The sequence below is a fragment of the Equus przewalskii genome, chromosome 25 (assembly GCF_037783145.1).
Source record: "Equus przewalskii isolate Varuska chromosome 25, EquPr2, whole genome shotgun sequence".
Taxonomy (NCBI): domain Eukaryota; kingdom Metazoa; phylum Chordata; class Mammalia; order Perissodactyla; family Equidae; genus Equus; species Equus przewalskii.
This window is the reverse complement of record NC_091855.1, coordinates 20,275,005-20,290,763: the sequence shown is the minus strand read 5'-3', so window position 1 is coordinate 20,290,763 and position 15,759 is coordinate 20,275,005. Positions and strand designations below refer to the sequence as shown.

The 15,759-nt window shown below is 52.7% G+C and overlaps 1 protein-coding gene across 5 annotated transcripts in view; it reads right to left on the bottom strand.

Annotated features, from left to right (window-relative positions):
• JDP2 (Jun dimerization protein 2) overlaps positions 1 to 11,785 on the bottom strand; it is a 43,586-nt gene extending 31,801 nt beyond the window's left edge. Inside the window, exons 1-2 of one of the 5 annotated variants that reach the window (XM_070593659.1) lie at positions 11,703 to 11,785; positions 382 to 605 (exon numbers count right to left, since the gene is read on the bottom strand). In XM_070593659.1, the coding sequence (XP_070449760.1) occupies positions 382 to 582 (201 nt within the window). In that variant the 5' untranslated portion in view covers positions 583 to 605; positions 11,703 to 11,785. Of the gene's footprint in view, positions 1 to 381; positions 606 to 10,108; positions 10,331 to 10,431; positions 10,572 to 10,825; positions 10,938 to 11,578 lie in introns of those variants that run through there. The other 4 variants (XM_070593658.1, XM_070593657.1, XM_070593656.1 and 1 more) reach the window with 4 other exon arrangements.
• Positions 11,786 to 15,759: the final 3,974 nt, after the last annotated feature.

Here is a 15,759-nt window from a genome sequence, read left to right as displayed (position 1 = left end):
TCCCTTGATTCTCCCAACACCCCAGAGAGATTGCCAATATATTATTATTCATTATTGTTATTATTAGTCACTCTTCCCTCGCTCCTTGAAGACCCAGAGACAGGTGCAGCATCCTGCCCTAGCCCAGGGCTTCTAGAACTTTACCGTGTCCATGAATTCCTGGGGGAGCTTGTTAAAATGCACATTCTGATTCAGAAGTTCTGGGGTGGGGCCCGAGATTCTGCATTTCTAACAAGCTGCAGGGTGTCACGGATGCCGCTGGTCCTCAGACCCCACGTTGAATGGCAACGCTGAGGTCACACGCTGCGTGTAGGGCTAGACCTGGGCTCTACCCAGGCGTCCTACCCTTGGATTCTGTCTGGGGGAACACGGCTCGCTCACCTCACTTTTCACGGGTTGGGGCCTCTTGCCCAGTTTCACCTCCAGGAAGTGCAAGGGAGCTATCATGGCCCCGATGTTGCGGATGTCGGCGTATTTCAGCTCCTCCACCGTCAGAGCTGAGCTGGGGAGTCCAGTCAGGGGGCCGAGCCCTGGCAGAGAGCCCGCAGTCACGGAAGGGTCCGGAATCTGCCCAGGCATCATAGCAGGAGGAGCGGCGGTCCAGCCTGGAGTGGGCAAAAGAAGAAGGACAAGGGGGTCAGCCAGGTTGAGAGGTTCCATGAGCGGCTAAAGCCCCCATGTCTTGCCAGGACCTCAACCTTTCTTTTGCTAATGTCCCCCCCGAATCCTTTCCCCATGCAGCTGCTCTTCCTGCCCTTCAGTCCATTCTGTGATAGAGAGAAACTCCATCAACTAATTCCCACCAAGGTTATCCTTGGCCCTTAAGGCAATGCTTAACCCAACCATAGGCACATCCATTGAGCACTTGCTCTCTGCTCGGCACTGCCATAATCCTTCTATTAGCACACTAAGATGGGGGCAGAGCCCATTCAGCAGAGGAAGCAGCCAAGGCTTTGAAAGATAACTTGCGGGGCCAGCCTGGTGGCACAGCAGTTAAGTGCGAGTGTTCCGCTTCTGGCGGCCTGAGGTTCACCGGTTCGGATCCCCGGTGCGGACATGGCCCCACTCATCAAGCCATACTATGGCAGGCGTCCCACATATAAAGTAGAGGAAGAAGGGCCTGGATGTTAGCTCAGGGCCAGTCTTACTCAGCAAAAAAGAGAAGGATTGGCAGATGTTAGCTCAGGGCTGATCTTCCTCAAAAAAAAAAAGAAAGAAAGATAAATCGCTCAAGAACGTACACAGTAAAACCTGAAGGAGCTGGGATTTACACGGCAACATACTGCCTCGGAAGGGAACAGACTGCAACGGTGGAATCTCAGGCCCCTCTGCACCTGTTTGAGAGGGAGCTATTTTTGGTCTGGCATGGTGCCTCCCCTCCAATCACGCATCCCATTCTGCCTACTTGTTAAGACGCCCTGAATACGAATGAAGCAAATCGAAGTTAAAGGTGACAGTGTGTGTGCGTCTATGAGGAAGACACTTAGGCAAAGGAGATGGAATTAATTAGCATGTGTTTCCCAGTGGAGCCCAGTACCAGAAAAGTCCCCCACAGTCTCTTCATTCTCAAAGCAAACACATATTCTGGCTCTGTCAAACCCTGAAGGTTTGCAAGGGAAGACAGATTCAGGCATGAAAGAAAGACATAAATGAGACAGGTCAACAGCAGGGGAATTCTTATTTCTTCCTTCTCTTTGCTGGGGGAAGCTCATGGGTAAGAAATGGTCCTTTCAAGGCACAGATGGCAGGGAAGAAAGCTTGTCTGCCAATAAAGCCAGACTTATCTGGTCCCTTGCAGGGCTCCTACCATCCATCCATCCATCCGATGTGGACCACCTACTATGAGCCCACGGCACTGAGAATCTGGAGCTCAGATGTGCACAGTCTTGGCTTCTAAGCAGCCTTGTAAGTAGCACGTTAGTACAAAGCTGCTCCTGGATTCCAGTCCTGTAAAGGAAATCATTTCTGTCCCTTCCCACCTGCCTGCAGAGGGCCATAAATCAGAACCTCAACTGTCTTGGAAATCCCGGGGGAGAAGCTTTGGCCTATCCTTCCATTCTCCACCCCTCTATTCCCATGGAGAGGGATGTATTTGGCGAGAGAGGGGAGACAGGACATCCTCTGACCACGCTTCTGTTGAGCCAAGTTTATGTACCCATGTGGCCACACTGTCTTGGCGCTCTGCCTCCCATGAGAGTGGCCCCGAAGAGTGATCCACAACCTCCTCCCCCCATTCAGGCTCTCAGGTCTAGATTTCAAGAGAGGGGCATTTTAGGGAGCCCATTTTGGCCATAAGCACAAGCCACAGTGTCCATCTCCGTTTCACTTTCAAAGGTGGAATGTGGTTCTCTAGCCAGCCCTGTGTCTCTTTCCCAACAGGCCCCGCACTCTGAGGGTAAAGCGTGTGAGTGGCTTGCACCCTCAAACCACAAAGACTTCCACGGGACATCACTTTCCTTAAACAAAGGTGCACAGGAGCGTACCGTGGATCTGCCATTTCACCCTTAGCACACCGGCCGCATCTGCCCATGAAGCCATTGCCCATAGCTCCCTACCTTGCACTCAAGTTTACAACTGGTACCCCAGGCTCTTTCATCTGTGTTCCACCAGCTCCACCTCCCACACCTGGCCCCTCAGCCCCTCCTTTCCACTCACATCCTTTCTCCCCATCTTTAGCAAGCTGTGTCCCCCGGGCCATCTCAGAAAAGGATCTGAGACTCATTCACATCAAGTTATAGTCTTAGAGCTGGAGAAGTCCCTGTACTCATCTAAACCACATCCTCATTTTGCACATGAGGAAACTGAAGCTCAGAGAGGTAAAAGACTTGCCCAAGCTCACACAGCCAGAGAGGGCCAGAGCCAGGACGGGATTCCGGGTCCCTGGATTTTGGAACCAAAGCTTTCTCACCCTGCCCTTTTTGTTTCCCCTCCTGGGGTCCAAGAGATGTCAATGCAGAAGGAATGAAGTCCACCCTCAAACGGTGGCCTTTCAGACACTAGCCCAGAGTGGAGGATCATTCTCTTGCACAGCGACCCTCCACCCTGCCTCCAACAGGAGGAAGTTCCCTGAATAACCCCACGGCAGCCTGGGTGGGAGCCCAGACATAGAAATGGCCCGAGACCTCTCCCGTGTGGTTGGTCAATGCGCTGTGACCCTCCCTAAACCCGAGCTGGACTGGAGTCCAGTCAGCAAGAGAGCACCCTCTCCGTCCCCCGGAGCCAGGCCTGCAACGCAGACAGGGCCGCAGGCCGCACACCAGGAGGCTGCTCCGGGGCACGGCGCATGAGCTGCAGGTCTCCCGGGGCCTCCTCCAGAAAGAACGAGAAAGGGCCCAGGGTAAGGACTCATTCCTGTGCGGCAAAATGGTGCCTGGGCCCAACCCTGTGGACACTCAGCAGGCAGAGGGGGTTGATTTCAGGCTACCTGAGCCAAAGTGACAAAGGAAACTCACGTCTCCTTCTCAGAAGAGGAGGAAACTCTAAAACATCCCCTATTCTAGACCTGAACTGATGTCACCAGGAGTCAGTGACCCCAAGAAGAATGCTCAACTGAGCTAATCAAAACAGATTGGAGCTGGGAGGCTGAAGAATGCTCTGTGCTGGGTGCTCAGCTGGACACAAACCCCTCACAGAGGATGGGGGCCCACACCCAAGGTATGGAGCAAAGCAAAAATACAGAGCAAGAGGCCGGCCCGGTGGCACAGCGGTTAAGTGCAACACATCCTGCTTCGGCGGTCCGGGGTTCGCCAGTTTGGATCCCGGGTGCGGACATGGCACCACTTGGCAAGCCATGCTGTGGTAGGCGTCCCACATATAAAGTAGAGGAAGATGGGCATGGATGTTAGCTCAGGGCCAGTGTTCCTCAGCAGAAAGAGGAGGATTGGAAGCAGATGTTAGCTTAGGGCTAATCTTCCTCAAAAAAAAACAAAAAACAAAAAACAGAGCAAAATCCCCTCCTTGGCCAGAAGCCCCAGAACGCCCCTGTACCATAAGGACCCATTCCTGTGTGGCAAAATGTGCCATACAGCCACTCAGCAGGTGCAGGGGTGATTTCAAAGGCTGGTTGTTGCTCCATGCGACTCCAGTGCCTAGCATCATTTCTGGCACAGAAAGGTAATCACCAAATACTTGTTGAATTAATAAATGAATGAATGAAAGAACGAACAAATGATAAATTCATGGTGGAACAAAATTCAGTGAGTGAGGTAAGGGCCTCTCTCTGGAAATTTAGATGCTCGTTATCTATCGTTCCCACAGTAGACCCCAAGAAAAATATTCCAGAAGCTTCTGTATGTTTCCTTGCCTAAGCCATCTCTGAGAGATGGAAGCCAGACCCCACTCTGTTCCGGGAATGATAGGCTCTGCTGGCAGCTTCTGTTTATTTTCATACAGATGGTATAAATGAGACACTAACAAATGATCCCAAAATATAATGAATTCCCCGCTACTGTGGAAGCCCCTAGAGGGGTAACCACCCCCTGAGAGCAGCAGCCCCATAAATTCTTGCCATTCCTGCTCCCGTGAGTTCTATGTCATTCCAACGGCAAGCCTCACTCAGGGGATCAGGCACCAGGCTTTCTGTGCAGGAGCAAAAAATCTCCCTCTCTTTCCTTCCCCTGCAAGGGTGCCCCTAACTGCTCAGACACAAACCACAAAGTCCTTAACACATGCCATTCCTAGGAGACAACCACAACAGCTGACATTCACGAGCGAGAAGTCATCCTAAACCGTTCTGGGGGCAGGGGGCCGAAGATGGAGGAGCTGGAGCGGCTGCCTTTCCTAATTGGATCCTCATTAACTGCAAAGAGCTGGCTGATGATCGACCACTGAAAGGCAACTTTGGTGATTTGAAAAACAAAACAATTTCAAGTGATTTAGGGATCTATAAAAAGCGGAGGGGGGGCAGTGGCAGAAAACCAATAACAGCCAGGAGGAATTTACCCACTTCAAGGAGGACATAGGAAAGATGACAAGAGGTGAAATCATCTCCCAGACTGGTTGTTCCATATGGAAACAATTTAGTAGGAAAAGGAAAACTACACGCTAAAAACTTTAGGGGAAGAACCCAGAGATTTTCCCCTTCAGGGACCAGGAGGTCCAAAAGGAAGATAAACACCCTCCATATCTCCATTAGTAACTAGGATGCACAAATAAAGAGCAAGCTCTATACATTGGCAGAAAACCAAAATGGCAAATGAGGCTTGTGCCTCAAAAGATAGGACTAGAATCCAAAAAGACTTTGGCAATTTGGGGCACTGACCAGGAACAACCTGGAAACTAGCCAAGGAAGGAAAACTGGGTAAAGCAGAGATCCAAGATGAGACTGACAAGCAAGGAATGGATAAGATAGAAAGCGTTCAGGAGGTCACAGTGGACCCTAAGCTGTTGTTGAGCCTAACATTTTGGGTGGTCTGATGCAGCTTCCTAAAAGTGGGCTTGAAAGAAACAGGGACCAGATGGATCCAAGGGGAAAGAAGCTAAAGAAAAGATCTGGGGCCGGCCTGGTGGTGCAGCGGGTAAGTTCGCACGCTCCGCTTCTCATCGGCCCGCGATTCGCCAGTTCCGATCACAGGTGCAGACATGGCACTGCTTGGCAAAAGCCATGCTGTGGTAGGCGTCCCAGGTATAAAATAGAGGAAGATGGGCATGGATGTTAGCTCAGGGCCAGTCTTCCTCAGCAAAAAGAGGAGGATTGGCAGTAGTTAGCTCAGGGCTAATCTTCCTCCAAAAAAAAAAAGAAAAGAAGAGAAAAGATATCTGTGTCTCTCTATTCTGACTTCCTCAGGGACTCGTAGGAGAGAGTTTGGGGCGCTGCCTTGTCCCAGCAGAAGAAAAGCCACAAGACACTTCAAGTCCAGAAAATGGGCCCTATTGGGAGATATTAACATGAAGAATCCTTTCAGCTGAAAGAAGAAAAGGTGACTTGAGTTTTTCCCTCTCATTTCTTCTTTTGTTTACTGTATATAAATTTGTAAGATACCATAATTTTTAATTTTTTTTAATGGGAGTATCTATAAATAAAAAACCAGGCTTGCTTTGATGGCACAAACTTGTAAAGGGCTACTCTTATCAGAAAGTACCCAATAACGTGCATCTTCATCTAGAATGGCAAAGATAAATTAAAAAAAAAAAAAAAAAAAGACAGGTTAAGAGAAGGTTGGGATCCGTACCACGAACTTTCTGTCCACAGAAACCAAAGGTTCGGGAGCCCCAACATTCCTGGGGCTCTTTGAGAAGGCGGCTCCCCTCCAGGCAAACGGCAGGCCTGGGCCGGCATCAGGAGCCAGGGATGGGTGTGCATGTGAGTGCACACAGCCCAAGGCTGCGAGGCTCAGGGCTGAGAGCAAGTGGAGGTGAGCGAGGGCAGGTCAGAGAGCAAGGGAGTCGGCAGGGTGAGGCCCCAGGAGCAGTGCGGTGGGAAGTCAAGAGCAGGCAGCTGGCACCTGAGCATCAGCATGAGGGGGCGGGGGGTCTTGGGAGCCTGGGAGGATTCCCAGGAGGAAAGGCGGAGGACACAGTGGGGAGCAGGGGGCAAAAAGGGGTGAGGCCAGTGATCACCAAGCATCGTACTAACTGTCGTGAATCCTGGAGAATTAAACACCAAATCTGTCCTTGGAGGTAAGCAGTGTTCTGGGATGTTCTCTCTCCTGGAATCTGAAATGATGTAGGTTAACCAGCTTCCAAAAGGCCAGGAGATCCAAGAAGGCGAGGAGCAAACAGATGCAGAAAGCACCAAGATTGAGAAGAAGGGCAAGCAGCTAAGGTCCCTCTCCAGGGGGTTGTCCCAGCTCTGAAGGCAGGGAGTGAGGGGGGTTAGGAGTCGGTTAGGAGATGACCTTAGAGCCAGATCGCCTGAGTGTGAATCCTAGCTCTACCCCTTACTAGCTGTGTGACCTTGGGCAAGTTCCCTAATCTCTCTGTGCCTCACTTTGCTCAGCTGTAAAGTGGGAATAATAATGTTATTTGCCTTGTAAGACTGTAGAAAGGATTAAATGAGTGAATATTTGGAAAGTACCTGGAACAGCGCCTGCACCCAGTGAACATGAATGCAGCGTAGACACGAGGCCCTTCCTTCCTGGAGGGACACCAGTGCCAGGTGACCCCCGGAGGTCCCTTTTGCACCGTTCCCACCTAACACTGATCTCCCTTTCCTACAGCCAGAGGATCCTCTGCTCTCCCCCACTTTCCAGCTCTGAACCCCAAGGGGGCAGGACCATTCAGCACCCAGGCAGTCACTGCAGAACAGAAACAAAGGGGGCCAGATCAGGGCTCGGGACAAAGGTGCAGATCTGAGGCCTGGCACCTGCCCTTTGCCTCAGTTTCTCCTAAGGTCTCCTCTGTCCTGCAGGCCAGAACACGGCCGCGCACATCACTGGCAACAAGGCACCACCAGCTGGGTTTCCTCCCCTGCCTCCAAAAGCCGAGGGCCAGCATCTTCTGTGTCCTTCAATCACTCTATGCCTGCATGCTTAGGAGTCACTTCTCAGATCTTCATAACAAGAAAATGAGGGGTGCTAGGAGGTCACAGGAAGCCGCCAGCAGGGTACACGGGCACACATGATCCCTGCATAGCCATCCCAGCCATAGAAGAAACTGGAACCTCTCCCAGGAAAGGGTGTTCCCTGGAGACCAGACAAATGCATTTGACAAGGCCCTGTCTGCAAACACAGCAGAGAAGAAGCTGGGAGGGTACGGCCACCGCACAAGCCATCCGTCCTCTCTTCCCGCCTCACCTCATCTCAGTTCCTTGGTGTCAGGATTCACAGTATGATACATAACACAAGACATACACATAGTGTGTGACAAATCCTTTGGCCTTTTAAAAAAAAATGCCACTGGCCAGCTAAAGCTTTGGAAATGGAGCTCCACACTGGAATCCCATAGGCTGCAGCGAGAAAACAGACTAAAAAAAGCCTAGATCGGTGGGCTCTGGCCAGCCCTCCCACAGCCAGCAATGAGTATAAAGAAACACAGGCTGAAAATTCCAGCCCTGGGTCATTGAGGCATTTGTCTCTGCGGAGCTTCGAGAGGCCAAACCACACACACGCACAAGAGCGCGTGCACACACGCACACACACACACACACACAGGCACACGGAGCTTGGCAGCCCGTGAGTTCCAGAGCTGGTAACACAAGCCACGGAACCGACTGCCAAGACAAGCAACAGAATGAGCCAGGCCCAGTTTCATTGGCCACCATACGCTGCATATGGCCCGGGACGCAGCCAAAACAGTGTTCTCACCCTCCTCAAAGGCATAGGAGACCCTCTGTTTTCAAACACACCTCCACAGAGCCTTAATTAAAGGAAAATGGAAAAATAATGTGCCTGCTGCTCTCCCCCTGCCTACAGAGGTATGCACACACGCACACCCGTACACACACACTCTATTTTTCTCTTCCTCCCATTTCAGTTTCAAACATAATTCATTCGCATGGAAAGAAAGCAAACTGCATCCTGCAGCCGAAAAGAATGTAGCTTGCCCTCAGTCCTGGCTCTGGCTGCTCAAGTTGAGCTGGGGCTGAATGAATACAGAGCAGGCCAGCCTAGAGTCTGCGCTGGCCCCGTCTTCCAGAGCAGAGCTGGAAACAGAGACCCTGGTGCGAGAGCCAGCCCAGCAGCCCCACGACAAAAGGGCCTGGAGGGCCTAGACTTCCCAGCCCGCCACGGGTTCTGCGGGCTGGAAAAGATGCCCACACAACCTGCAAGCAGGTCAGGGAGACGACAACAGACGCTGGTGGCTGCAAGAGCTAGGCAGCGAGTGAGCAAGAATCCTTGTCCAAATTCTTCCCCAGTGGACACTGTTACCACCTATTGACACATCTCCTTGGAGGTGGCTGCAACCAACCGAGAAGAAAAGTCAGCAGCCCTTCCGATCTCACAGCACCCAGCTCTTCAGGAAGATTCTGGAGCTTCCTGCAGCTCTGAACCAAAGCCAAAGCAGAGGGGGAACAGAAGACTCTTTGAGAAACCGTCCTCCCTGTTTGAAGAGGCAGAACCTTAACCGGCCAGAGGCATGAGAATAGATCCTGCTTCTCTTCCCTGTTCCTCAGGGTTACATAAAATCAGAGCCAAGCTCACACCTGATCGCTGGTGGACCGCTCCCCTAGAAACCTGCAAAGGGAGATAAGGCCTCCGGCCAGCTCCAGCCAGATTTGCGGGGAGGATGACAGCAATGGGAGGTGTTTCTAAAAACCCTCAGGGAAGGGAGGTTTGGGGGGAAGGGAGACAATATGTGAACACAATTCATTGCAAGGCCTCAGAGGACAAGCAGGCACCCAACCATGATTCAAAGCTTCAGTTTCTGATGCTCCCCAAACTAAGACCCTACGGAGAGTCCACCAAGACTTAACCTGGGTAGGCACACCTCCACCGTCTGCAAGTCCTTTTTTGAGAGACAGACCTGAGCACCTCTGCCCTGAGCACATGTGGCCAGGCCGTAGCTCAATGGCCTGGATGCCAGGAAGGAGGGCGGCGCCCTGGGCAAGGGTCAGACAACCTTGCAATTAGAGCTGACCCAAAGGGTCGGCTGATTCCCCTTCCACCAGCCTCTCCAGGTCCAGCCGCATAGCTGTCCTCTCCATTCCTGCAGAAGGGCCAAGGCCTCCTGGTCTCCCCACCTTCTCCCACTGACCCTGCAAAGCCTGAGTCGGCCACCCCTAGGGTCCCGGCTCCAGGCAGAAAGGCCCGATCCCTCAGCCTCCTTTGAGGGGAGGGGCAGAAGAGAGCCTTCTAAACTGCGCTGGGCAGGAGAGGAGGGGCTGGTTACCTAGAGGAGCCGGCTCGCCTCCTTATGTAACCTGGCCTGGGAGCAGCGGGAGCCTACAGCGGACCGAGACCACCCCGAAGCCCCGTCCCAGCCCTGACCCCGGAAGCAATGGCCTTAAGCGAAGTCCTCCTCACTGGTTCGAGAGCCCAGCCTTCTCAGGACCCTTCTCCACGTCCTCAGGGAGCCGCGCTTCCTCCCTGCGAGGGGGGTGGGGGCGGGCACGACTTGCCAGCAGGTCCCTGTCATCCCTCCACCACCAGCCCCTGCACCTCCCTGGCCTTTCCCCTTCCATCTCCACCCCCACGGCCCGTCTCCCCTGGGCAGTTTTCTCCCCACTCACCCGCCTTCCCCGCCGCGCGAGGAGAGCACCTCCCTGCAAACGGACGGGGGAGGAGAGCGCGGGAGGGAGGCGGAGAGAGCGCCCCGGCTGCCCCAGCAGCGGACGGAGCCTCCCGTCCCAGGGCGGGAACCAAGAGGAAGCCACCGGCTCCCAGGCGCCTCGCGGGAGGGGCCCGGGCTGCAGCGCCCTGCGCCGCGCCGGCTCTGGGGCCCGGGGCCGCGGGTTCCGGGGCTCGGTGCGCTCCGCCCGCGCGGGGGCGGCGGTCCCAGGTGCCCGCCCCGCCGCCCGCCCTGCCGGCGCCCCCCGCGCGCCCTCGCACCCACCGTGCAGAAGCCGCGGGCGGAGGCGGCGCCCCCGGGGCCGGGGCCCGGCTGCAGGCGCCGTGCCCGCTCAGCGCCGCTGCCGCCCGGCCGCCGAGCTCCGCCCGGTGCCCAGGCCCGTGCCGGCCGCGGAGCCGCCGCGGCGCCAGCCCCGCCGCCGCCGCCGCCGCCAGCGCCCCCCGTCGCGGCCGCCGAGCGTCCCTCCCGCAGGCTGTGGCGGGCGGCGGGACGGGTTGCATCAGCCCCGGCTATATAGCGGCCCCTGGGCGGCGGGGAGGGGTCGGGAATGCGGAACCTGCCGAGCTGCCAGCTCCAGACGTCAGAGGGGGACGGAGAGGAAGGGAAGGAGGGGACAGGGGAGGAGGGGGTGTGGATCCGGCGCTTCACACCCACTGACCTTCACCGCCCCCGCCGCCGGTCGCGCCCGCCTCCCGGGGCTCCGCGCGCTCCCCTGGCCGCAGCCGCGGCCCCCGGCTCTGCCGGCCCGCGGGGCAGGAGCGCGCGAGCGAGGACGCGGCGGGCGCTTATGTAAGAGCATCCCCGCGCCCCGCCGCCGGCTGCCGCCCGGCACTGAAGCCGCCGCGCGGGGGCACGGACACGGCGGCGGGGGCCGCGCCGAAGGCCCCCGAGCCCGCGGAGCCCGTGCTGAACCATCTTCCTCAGTCCTGAGCGCTTTTTCCCCGAACCGAGAGAGCGAGGATTCCGGCACATTTGCATCCCTGGACGCTTCACGACCGAGGGAGCGAGGAAATGATCTCGCAAGCCCCTTTCGTTTTTCTGCGGAGAAGGATGGGCAGAGAATTAAGGCACTGGGGGCCTCTACGCCCGCCCACTAGCCCGCCTGGCCACTACGGGCGCCCTGAAGCCCTGGGGTCGGTCCCTGCAGGAGGCCCGCCCGCTCCCGGGGCTGCGGCCTGAGCCCGCTGCCACTTTCTCTAAGGCCGCACAGTTTGACCCCTGGGCTTTTTGCCACACGGCAGCCTGGCTTCTCCTTTCTGCTCACAGACACTCCGGTGAGCAGACCCAGCCCTCAGCCCACCCCGAATGTCCTTCTTCCCCATTACAACTGCCACTGCCAACTCTCCTCCCACCCTCCATCCTCCTAGAGTGGTGATGGTTAGGGGCGACTCCAGAGGAAATGTGTCCTCACCGTGCCCTCCCGTCTGTAAAGGCGCAGAGACCCAGAGCCCTCACACATGTCGCCCCTGAGACCTTGGCACCGTGGGTGGCATCTCCTACCTCCAGACCCCTGCGCGCCTAGCCAACCCCCCTACCTTTCTGCTTAAGCCAGATGGGAGTGACTGTTTATATTCAGTGACCTTCAGCCTCCTCTGAGTGATGTCAGGTCATCACCCATAGAAGAGAGGAAGTGAAAGAAAAAGTTCATGCCTTCTTGGAGTGCAGATGCTCAGAGTGAAAGAAACAGCACGACTGTAGACAGATGGGAGCAAAGGAGCAAAGCCCAACGAGCATGGCTCCTCAGTGTGCGCACAGGGAGGTTTTCCTCTCCCTGTCCTCCCCCGGCAGTGACATCTTTCCGGATAAGAGGACTGGTCTATGGAAGGAAAGACACATCAAGTCCCAGTGACATTGACATCATTTTCACCTTCACTGTCAGCCCTCTCCCTCAAACCATTGACGTTAACGAGTAAAAAGAAAGTAAGGCCCTGAAAGAATATACAACGGAAAATCAGTAGTAATTTGATAGTCTTGTGGAAGAACATGACTCTCAGCCCCAGAAAGGCCAACTACACCTTTACTACATCATAAAGATCAAAGCTGGGTCCTATGAAACTGCCTTATGATGTCTCCCCCATGAGATGAGGTCTGGACGTTTATTTGGAAGAAAACACTGAACTGGTGCAATGTTGCATTATGTGTCTTCGTCTCGGACTTTGAAAAGACTAAACGGATCTATGCGTGGGGAACTAATAATTAGCGTGTGTGCTTAGAGCAAGTCCTCTCCAGAGCCTGATTTGGACATGGCTGGAGTTATCACACATTTTTCAAAAACAGGAGTTTTTTTGATTTCCTAATTAAAAAAAAAAAATGCTGTATGAGTCGGCCCCGTGACTGAGTAGTTAAAGTCCTGCCCGCTCTGCTTCGGCGGCCTGGGGTTTGCAGGTTCAGATCCCGTGTGCAGACCTACTCCACTCATGGGCTGTGCTGTGGAGGCGTCCCACATACAAGACAGAGGAAGATTGGCATGGATGTGGGCTCAGGGTTAGTCTTCCTCACACACGCACACAAAATGCCATAGAGAATTCTTAGGTGTAGGGCAGGATGATATCACAAAATCCAACAAGAAGCTGAGTTAGCTGTTATATATTCTGCAAATGACAGAGACCTGTTTACAATGTTTTCTTCCTCCTGCTCTTCCCTTACTCAATCAAACACCTGCCAGGAGAGACCAGGAGCCATGAGCCTTCCACTCTCTTCCCTAGGGTGGGAGGAGAAGTTGTGTGGTAGTGATTTGGCTGGGGGTGGGGGGGTGGTTAAAGTTTCAAAAAATTCACACACATATATATATGCATATATATTCAAGGCTAAAATATTTGAGAAGAAAATTTGTGAGTTGGGATTAGGAAGGCTTCTCTTCTAATAACCACCAATGAGAATTTTATAAAACAACAGGTGACATGTCTAAAGGTTGAATAGTAAATCAGCACCCACAGCCATCTCTGGGGAAAGCCCAGCATCTTCTCTTCAATCTCCTAACACAATAAATCTTTGGAGGGTGAAGAGAGTAAATTCTCTGGTTAAAATGCTGGGCAAGGGAGAGAAGGAGTGTAGTGGGTGTCTGTTGTTCTCCTCAGCATTCCTGTCTTTGGAGAACCACTGCTCTCCCTCTCCCTGTGGCCTGGAGGGGTGTCAATCCTGGTGCCACATCACCCCCACCCAAGTGTAGGCGTGTGGCCGGCGCTGGCCAATTAGAGCAGTCCATTTCTAAAACGACAGTGATTGGTTTGGGGATGGGCACGTGACCCAAACAGGGCCAAACAGAGTCTTCCCTGAGATTTGATACCTAAATGTTAAGGAAGAGAGAAGTTCCTTTCCTTTAAAATACCAGTGTAAGGATGTAGTTTGTGGCTGTCAGTGGCCATTTTTCCTGTCATGTGACAAGAGCTTGACCAAGAATGGAACCAACACACAGAGGAAAAGAGAGCCAAGACATGGAAAGAGAGAAACAGCCATGAGATCATCATTTGAGTCCCTGAAGCTAACATGCTGAATTAGTCTTTGGACTTCAGAGTGATAGAGTCAAGATATCCCCTTGTGGGGTGGCCCGGTGGTGTAGTGGTTAAGTTCACGTGCTCTGCTTCGGCGGCCCAGGGTTCCCTGTTTGGATCCTGGGTGCAGACCTACCCACCACTCAGCAATGCCATCTATGTGGTGGCATCCCACATAGGAGAAGTAGAAGGACTTACAACTAGGATATACAACAATGAACTGAGGCTTTGGGGAGAAAAAAAAAAAGAGGAAGATTGGCAGCAGATGTTATCTCAGGGCCAATCTTCCTCACCACAAAAAAAAAGCATAAAAAAAAAGATATCTCCTTTCTCCTTCTTGGTAAGATAGTTTGAGTTGGGTTTTCTGACACTTGCCACCAAAAGAAGGCTGAAGAATACGTGAATAAAATGGCCCAAAGCCAGGCTTGTAAAGGACTGCTGAACTGACACGGTGGAATTTTATCTGCTTACTCTTCTTGCTCCATCCATCAAATGCCACTCAACCATCTGAGACTAAATACAGAACTGCACTGAGCTGCCTTCTTACAGCTCAGGGTTCAGTTAGTCATTTAAATAATTCAGTCGGACAACCTTGTTTGAATGTTTGCTCTGAGCCATACACCATGTGCCATCCTATTTGAGAAGGCAAAGCGAAAAGAAGACATCATCCATGCCCATAAAGGATGACAGACTAGAGGCCCAGGAAGACGGATGGCGTTCATAAAAATGGGGAAATGAGGACTTAAGCGATCTGCTGAAAACCTGATGCATTCTGCTGTCAGAATATCACGTTTCAAGATGCGTCCTGACACCCTCTGGGGAGAAGATGTCAGATCCATATTGGGGATGTCATTGTGTGAGTCATCCATGTACAGGTGCTCCCCGAAGTTGACACCAGGCTTGTAAATAGAATCACTAAACTCCTTTAGATCCAAGATGATTTTTAGAAATATTAAATTTCAAATAATAGGTGATTAACAAATAAAATTTTGAGTTAATGAATGAGTGAACAGAAGCTGGTCTAGGAGTTAGTCTTAGGAGGTGCTGATAATTAACAAACTGGGGAAATATGAGGAGGCAAAGAAGTTAACAGACAAAAGGAGCCCCAGAAGATAGAAGAAAGAAAGGCACAGACACAGCATCACAGAACCTCACGGGTCCTCAAATCCCCTCTCCCTTAACACAGGTGTGGGCTTCCCCACCACCGTGGAGGCCAAATGGGTTGTCAGTATGGTCAAATATAACGCAGGGAAATAAGAGCTGAGACGAGTTTGTTGTATCTGTTCAGATCTGGAAGGTACATTATAACTTAGGGATGTATATTCCAGAGGCCTTGAGTCACTTTTAAAAGAGGGAGTTTAATCTGAAAAGGTAGGCGTAACCCTACCAAGATGTTTCCACCTAGCACCCACATAATGCTGCTTCTAGAGAGATTGAAGACCATTTGCCACTCTTTCCTTTCTTCTTAATTCCGGCCACCCGACTCCCAGAAGGCGTTCACAGGGATTGGTCAGATTCCTCGATAAAATGTTTGGACGTCAGTTTCCTCATCTGTCAAATGGACAGTAATGGCGCCTACATTCGGAGGTTGATGTGAGGACTAAATGTGACACTTATAAAGCACCATAGGAATACTCGTCACATGCTGAGAGCTCAATTTGGCTGTATTCAACAGCAGCATCACCATCAACACTACGTTTCAGCCAACCCATGCCCCACTGCCATGCAGCCTTCTTAGATCTGTGAGACCCATGGGGATTTCTGCCTCTTCAAGCTGAAGTAGCACTTCCCAGCCCATGTCACATCTAATCACATACCATTGTGAATTGTTCTCCTTATTTTCTATATGTATTGTCATTCCGACGTGCTTGAAGTTACCTTAGAGGTAGGAACAACATCTTACACTTTTAAAACTCCTATAGCTCCAACCATATACTGAGCTTATGGTTGGCGCTCAATGGCCACTTAAATAAATGATGGGCAGAGGCTAGGAAATAATTTCTTTTGCATCCCCAATGATGTGCAAAGCATTCTGGGCTCTAGGCACTTAAAGAACATTCATCGAACAGATGCTGAGCAGAATATAATGCTCAGTCACTCC